At 37.5% G+C, this 8,150-nt stretch overlaps 1 protein-coding gene across 1 annotated transcript; it reads right to left on the bottom strand.

Moving 5' to 3' along the window:
* Positions 1-5,131: 5,131 nt before the first annotated feature.
* On the bottom strand, positions 5,132-7,044 carry LOC104611405 (uncharacterized). The gene is made up of 6 exons (XM_010278427.2): positions 6,236-7,044; positions 5,932-6,097; positions 5,677-5,841; positions 5,445-5,597; positions 5,277-5,354; positions 5,132-5,173 (listed from the first exon to the last, which is right to left on the bottom strand). Exons 1-6 carry the CDS (start codon positions 7,042-7,044, stop codon positions 5,132-5,134), a joined length of 1,413 nt encoding a protein of 470 aa, XP_010276729.2.
* Positions 7,045-8,150: the final 1,106 nt, after the last annotated feature.

Genomic DNA, 8,150 nt, shown 5'->3' with positions numbered 1-8,150 from the left:
GACTACGAGATTTGGCAAATGGATGTCAAAACTATGTTCCTGAATGGAGATCTTATTGAAGATATCTATATGCAGCAACCACAAGGTTTCATAGCTCCAGGTCAGGAACACATGGTATGTAAACTCAATCGATCCATATATGGACTTAAGCAAGCTTGTAGGAGTTGGAACATCTGGTTTGACTCTACCGTCAAACAATTTGACTTTGATCAAAATCCGGATGAGCCCTATTGATGAGACTAAAAAGTACCTTATTTTTATCCCCTAATATTCACTTTTTTACATTTATTTAGCACTTAAATGAACTCATTACTCTTGTATTTCGATTCAGGGCAAGAAAGAAGGCAATTGGAAGAAAATAGGGCAATTCGGACGATTTTGCACAGTTTTGGCAATAGTCAGTAATCTGGGTATAACACTCAATTCCGAACTCCGAATTGGACAATTCAAGAGGCATAAGAAATATGAAATAAAGGCGCACAACTTTTATGTTTTGGGATTTGACAGTATCGGTCCGCATCGAATACGAAACCGGGCCAAAAGTCGGAGCAAGTTCGCAGCCAGGCCCATTTCACAACTGAAGCCCAACTCGCAGAAGAGCCTTGTAGCAGCCCAAGTTTTAAAGCAGTCCAACTCGAATTCAAGAGCCTAGAATCCCAATTTCAAATGTAACCTCCAGAAAGAGAGTCTTATTAGATTTAAATTCTTGAATGTAATCCTATAAAGATAAGAAGATTGGATTAGATCACTAGATAGGAGATAGGATAGGATTAAGTTCAAAACAGATCAGGACTTTCTAATTTGAGGTTAATCTCCTAAAAGGAGTTGGAAAACAGCCCTCTCCCTCAGCTATATAAAGGGGGGGGGGACTAGCTCTAGCATCACTCAATCCAAGGATCCAAGAGATCATCAAGCAACTCAAGCTACCAAGAGAGCAGTTTGGCCACTGAGAAGTAGAGCATGGAGAGTTCGAAGATCATGAGCACCTAAGCTTTCTCTTTCTGGTTCAAGGGGGGAGGTTCGATTGTGCCATTGTGAGGTTCTGTATTTAATTTAAGATCTTGCTTTTTAATTCAAGTATTCATTGGTTCTTGTGCATATTTTCATTGGATGTTAATGTTAATTAGTCTGACAAATTAATTAATGTTGATTTTCCTACTAGTATCCATGGTTCGGTGATCCGAAATTGTCACGAATAGTGGTACAAGTAGCAATTAGGTTAATATCTTTTTGGATCAATTGTTCGTGATAGCCTTTGACCAATGTATTGACATGTTTTAACCTAAAGGGAATCAATGGAACAAGATTTGATAATTGCAGCTATCTCAATTATTGTTATCTTGGTTTAACTGTTTTCATAATGCTTAATGCTATCACTGGTTAATATGGAATGTTATCGTACCCAGTTAAGTAGTGATAAGTGTTGATCGAATGCTGGGTTTGGTCAGCTGAATTATGAAAACACAAGGTTTATTATGGCTATCCTAATAAATCTAAGGCTAAATGCTTGAATTGCAACACTACCAGAGTCTACCTATGATCGATGGCCAATTGACTAACCCAACTAAGGCTCTAGTTGGTTTAGTTTGCTATTACTCTCTTTTAATTTCAGTTATTTAATTTTCCCACTCAGTGATAATATTCATTCGGCTGAGAGATTACTATTAGCTCCTTGTGGGATTCGACCTAATACCATTTTTACTACAAATATTTTATTGTGGGACTAGTACTAATTTTGAGGGCTTCGGCAATCCGTCACCTGTGTTTACAGGAAAACCAGTGGGGATAAGGTTATGTTCTTGATTTTGTATGTAGATGACATTTTACTCATTCAGAATGATGTTGGAATGTTAACTATGGTGAAAGTATGGCTTTCACAGCAATTTTCCATGAAGGATCTTGGAGAAGCCTCCTAATAATGGGCCTTAGACTCTATAGAGATAGATCGAAGAGGATAATAGGATTATCCCAGTCTACTTACATTGACAAAATAGTCAAGAGATACAACATGGAGCACTCCAAGAAAGGGAACATTCCTTTTAGGCATGGAGTCACTCTCTCCAGGGGTATGTCTCCCAAGAATCCTGAAGAGAGTGAGATCATGAAAGAGGTTCCCTATGCCTCAGCCGTAGGGAGCATCATGTATGCCATGTTGTGCATTCGTCCTGACATTTCTCAGGCAGTGAGTGTGGTAAGCAGATACCAATCTAACTCAGGGCAGGAGCATTGGACCCCTGTGAAAAACATACTAAAATACCTTCGAAGGACAAAAGAGTTTTGTCTGGTATTCGATGGTAGTTCACTACAGAACCAAGGTTATACTGATGCCGATTTCCAATCAGATCTAGATGATAAAAAGTCTACATCTAGTTATATCTTCACGATAGGATCGTGTGCTGTTAGTTGGAAGAGCAACAAACAGGGGTCCTGAGTAGTAAGGAAAATAGTCCACAACCCAAGCCGAACACATTGCCGTAAGTGAGGCTGCCTAATGAATGAAGGTGTTCATTCTGGAATTTGGAATTCAGCACATCACCCATTCCACTGTTGTGTGACAACACTGGAACTATGGGAGATTGATGTTAAGCTACTGACACAGAAAGTGTTTGAGAAACACGTGGAAAGCATGGGACTCTGGCTTATACCCGATTGGACCTAAGTGCAAGTGGGAGCTGTTAGATAGTGTATGCCCTTAGATCCAATCAGAATGATGTACATTATGACATTTAATATAAATGAATAAAGTACATATTTGATTCGTGTTATCATGGTGTGTTTTTATGTAATACCCTTAAACTAGACACATATGAGACTCATGTTAGTTTAGAATCATCACAACCATTGGATAGATCTGGGGAGATTTATCCTGCCAAGGCTGATACTGATGTGCCGCCAAGTTGGTTGGGGTGGCTTGTCTTAGCTACTAGGGTGAGACCTGAGGTACATGCAGTGTGGGTTTTCTTGAAACCCTGAACCGGACCAAAATTCTAGTATTGCCCTGGACCTTGGAGATAGATGGGCAAAACTAGAATGTTACACCTGCCCCTAGACTCGATTATGATACTGCACTAGGTGTCAGATTGGGTTGTCGGATTGGACTCGATTATGTTACACCAAACAGTCTTTGGTCTTCTCTTTGGGCGTGAACACCTTCATTGGGGGTTTACTATTACTCTGTATCAGGTATATCCCTCTACTCTCTTTTGGTTTCAGATCTGGACGATTTGGTTTCAAGATTGATCATTGAAAATGCAGTTTTCTAAAATAGGGAATGCGATTCCCACATGGGAGAAAGAAAAAGTTTTTGAATTTTTGCCCAACCTTTCTACAGGGTTCAGCCATCCATATGATGGACCTCTCATCCCTTCACCTCCATGGGTCAGTTACCTTGGACAAAAATTTTGCCATAGAGGAATTGTGCTTCCTTTTTGTCAACTCTATAATGAACAAATATATATAACCAAAATTGAGTCAATATGTTCTACTTATTATTGCTTACATCAAATTTCAAAATTTTGTAACAACTTTAAATTTTGCTCCCAAACTAGAATTGTCAATGTTTGTATTGTATGGCTAAAAGATTCAAGAGTATCTTTCAATCGTGTCTTGAGAAGCATTAAAGCGGTTTTTATGCAATTCCCATTATTGATTTGAAAACTGAAGGCAATGTTTTAGAACATTAAATATTTTGAAACCAAGATAAGGGCTTTATGCATCGTTGGTGGGTGTCGAGTCCAACCAAAGATAAAAGAGTCTTGCTCAAATTAAATATTTTGTACATAGTGATGAGCAAGGTCATCTCCACAGGGATTGGGTGGATTTGTTTCCAAATAAACGAAGTAGGGGGATATAAAGATAAGGAAATAATATGAAATAAAAGAAAACAACAGAAAGCAATGATCAAATCGATGGGAGATAGCTTCTGGTTGAAGGGACAAGTTCAACTTTGACTCTTATCATTGATCATCGATGCAAGGATAAATTCATATGTTTATGAATAAATTGGTTATAGGGCTTATTGTAAACAATAAGCTTGGAATGCACACAATATTGATAAATCTGAGCGACTGATTGTTTTTTGGATCAGTGGAATCAATCTATGCATGATTTTTATGTTTGGAAAAATGAGGAGTTGATCGTCCAAAATAGTGAGTCAACCACCTTTGACTGTTGAGGCATGTATTAAGTGGACGCCATTCATTAGTCGATTAATCATTCTGAAAAGTTAACCGCCTTCGATAGTCGAGGCAAAAAATGAGATGTCACCATTCACATTGATTTGTATTGTATAGTGTTTTTGTAGAAGGGCTTAGGTCAAGAAAGGGGGAATGTTTTTTATCTATCCAATTCACCCCCTCCATGGGCAGCTACCTTGGACAAAAATTTTGCCACAGAGGAATTGTGCTTACTTTTTGTCAATTCTATAACGAACAAATATATATAACCAAAATTGAGTCAATCTGTTCTACCTATTATTGCTTACTTCGAATTTCAAAATTTTGTAACAACTTTAAATTTTGCTCCCAAACCAGAATTGTCAATGTTTGTATTGTATGTTCTACTTATTATGCAATTCCCATTATTGATTTGAAAACTGAAGGCAATGTTTTAGAACATTAAAGATCTTGAAACCAAGATAAGGGTTTTATGCATCGCTTTTTTCTTAGTCGATAAGAAAATTCCCTATCCTTTACTTGAAGAGCAAGAAGAAACTGGCAGGTATCTAACTTCTACTTTCCATAATGAAATTAGGAACCCGATTCGCTATAAACATATCATATACTAGACCTAATATGGTGCAAAAAAGATACTTTGCAACACTTTAAATCTCGATATTAACCAATCACGTTAAGGATGCATTTGGCATTCCTTATATTAAGGACTCATCTCCTTTTTACATTTAAAATGTGCATATGAGCACAACGTTTTTAATTACAAAAAGGAGATAAGTCCTTAAAGTAGGCATTGCCAAATGCATCCTAAATCTTTTCATTTGTTCACGTATTATATGGTGTACATATGAATCACATTAAAGATTCTAACAAAATTAAAGATGTCAACTATGACATCTCGCTTTATAATTGGTTCACATTTTTGCTTTGTAGTGCATTTTCTACATCGTAGATTTTGCCTATACCATAAGATACATGATGGTGTTTTCCATAATGTAGATCTAATTTGAGTGAAAAACAAGAGGAGCAATAAGGAACCAAGGATGACAAATTATTAAGTGAAGGTATAGACCCGGAATCCAGTTGAAAAACTCTCCAAAGAACATTAGTGGATGCTTTAGATTGGTTGTCATTTTTTGATATGGTGTCTCTGCTGGTTGTTGCCTTTGCTTCTCTTCTCTCCTATAAACAATAGATTGGTGCTCAAAAAGGATTAAAGAATTGTTCGTAACAAAATCAACCGATCATGCAATATGTGTTCAAGTGAACTACCTCAAGTGCCAACTCTATGCAGCTAGAAGAAACATCCACCATCAGTTCCTTGATTCGCACCAGAATATGGAAGTCAAAGTGGATACCGTAATCCTGAAATCGCTTAGATTCTTCATCTTTCTTTCTTTCCAATGCATCCACTTCTCCCTTAATCTGTATTGATGGAAATTCTGCAATGGTGAGGATAATCATACATACGAGTGTTTTTCACTCAACACTGATGAGAATTTACCTTGTTGAAGTAGCATTCAACCCTGCCAAGATGCTGACTCAAAGGAGTTACTACCTTCCAGCCTTCAAGATTAGCAACAATTGCATTCAGCCTTGAGTATAGTGTTGCTGCTGCCCTTAGTGTCTCCAGTTTCTTTATGGGGAAATCTTTGAATCTTGCCAATACCTGCATTTTGAGCAATTGACAACTGTGAGTCAAAAGAACAAAAGTTGATTGGTGAAATGCATGAAAGCAACAAAGTAGTGATGAAACAACCTGAGTTTCATCGGTTAGGTCTTCCATATGAAGTTCCACATATTGGTGGAATTTGAGTAGCTCAGCCATATCCTTTGTCTGGAACGAATTGATGGCAACTTTCATTTCAATGATTGATGTTGCATACTTCTGTGCATCTTCTTCAATTTGTTGGAAGTAGGCTGATCTGAGATAGTAATAAGGAATTTAAATGACAAAAGGGAATGAAAATAGAAAAATAGATTAGATATTTAACCGATCAAGTCGTTGATATCTCTATTCATTCATTGCCATTTATAATAATAAGTTGCTTTTGATTTCATACCTCCTTGTGATCTCTTCTAGTGCATCAGCCATTCCCTGTTTACCACCTGTAGAACCCTCGAGTTGATTCCTTCTCCCTTGAGATGACTTACCGTCCAAACTAGATCCTTCCACCTTTCCTTTGAGTAATCGATACAAGTTCCCCATGTGAGCTGACCTCTTTAACTTGGTATTTTCTTTCTTGAGATGCAGAACTTTTGTTACACTCTGTGGAGGAGGTGGTGGGGGAGCTGCTCCCTTTATTAGAGGTATGGGTGATGGTTGCGGTAATGAAATTGATTCTTTTGATTGAGGGATTGGTGGTTGTGGTGGAGTTACTTTTATATATGAGGGAGTTGTGGGTGGTGGTGATCGGGATAGGGATGGATCTGCTAAATTTAATGCCAGTGGTGGTGATGGTGGTGACAATACATTTGGAAGAGGTGTGGGCGATGCGGATGGTTGTGCTAATAAATTTGGTCGCAAAGTAGGCTGGAGTGGTGATACATGCATAAGAGTAGCAGTCATCTCATGAGGCGCATCACTTTTGTTACTTCCAAACTTATTGTTGCTTGTTCTTTCACTTGAACAGGGCATTAGGACCTTTGACATTTCATTTGTGCATCTCCTATCTCCATTTTCCTTCTCAACTCTTGGTATTGATAGTTGTTTGGAACTTGCCTTTGATTCCTGGCTCTTCAACTCAAGCTTATCAGATTTCTCGCTTATTTGAATCACAGAAATAGGAGGGGTGCTCATTCTTTGAAGTTCATCACTCTTGTTACTTCCTGCCCTATTGCTTGTTGTGTCACTTGAAATTGAACCAAGCATTTGGACATTGAGTATTTTGTTTTTTCCTTTATCATGTCCATGTTCTTCCTTGGCTCCTAGTATTGGTAGTGCATTGGAGTTTGTATTTGATTCATGGGCCTTCAACTTTGATTCTTCAGACTTTTTGCTCGTCTTCTCTTTGGGTTATGTAGGTCCATCCTAGGACCAATCATGTGTCTCGTATAGATTTTTACATGATAATAACATGTAACTATTCTATGTTCAGGAAACATATTTTATAGTGAGCAAAAGCATATAGTGTTGTAAAACTTGCACAATCGAGTTGTAAATGTTATATCAATCCCAAGATTGCTCAACTTTTTTGTTGTAAATCGTGCATCCCAACATCTATAGTCCTGACTGACCTCCTACTAAGAATAACCGCATTGGTAGAATATATCGAGGTCAAAGGCTTAAAAAAATTGGTTGAAACCCTTCTGCCTTTAATTGGTGAATATTGATCAAGATTAACTCTGTTTATGGATTCGGTTACATAAATTTCTTGTATGGGTTTGTTTGATGAGATATGGGTCAGTGTTTAGTTTTCTTATCCATCCATCTCCTACATAAAGGTGTTGGGTAGGTTGTAATACATTAGTTAGGACTTCAGCCATTTGGTTTGATGATTTGAATTAATGCATTGAGTCAAGTCTTAACTACCTTGAACTGAAAGAAGAAGAAGATGATGAATCAAGTCTAAGAAGTTTTCATTTTGTTATTTTTTATCTAGGGCTTATTGTAAACAATAAGCTTGGAATGCTTACAATATTGATGAATCTTAGCGACTGATTGTTTTTTGGATCAGTGGAATCAATCTATGTAGAGTTTTAATGTTTGGAACACTGAGGAGTTGATCGTCCAAAATTGTGAGTCGACCACCTTTGACTGTTGAGGCATGTATTTTGTGGACACATTAGTCAATTACTCAAGAAAGGGGGAATGTTTTTAAACTATCCAATTCACCCCCTCCATGGGTCACCTACCTTGAACAAAAATTTTGCCACGGAGGAATTGTGCTTCCTTTTTGTCAACTCTATAATGAACAAATATATATAACCAAAATTGAGTCAATCTGTTCTACTTATTATTGCTAACTTCGAATTTCA

The sequence above is a fragment of the Nelumbo nucifera genome, chromosome 8 (assembly GCF_055504915.1).
Source record: "Nelumbo nucifera cultivar China Antique chromosome 8, China Antique-T2T, whole genome shotgun sequence".
NCBI lineage: Eukaryota > Viridiplantae > Streptophyta > Magnoliopsida > Proteales > Nelumbonaceae > Nelumbo > Nelumbo nucifera.
Note: the sequence above shows the minus strand (reverse complement) of the source record. Positions and strands in the feature narration are given on the sequence as shown.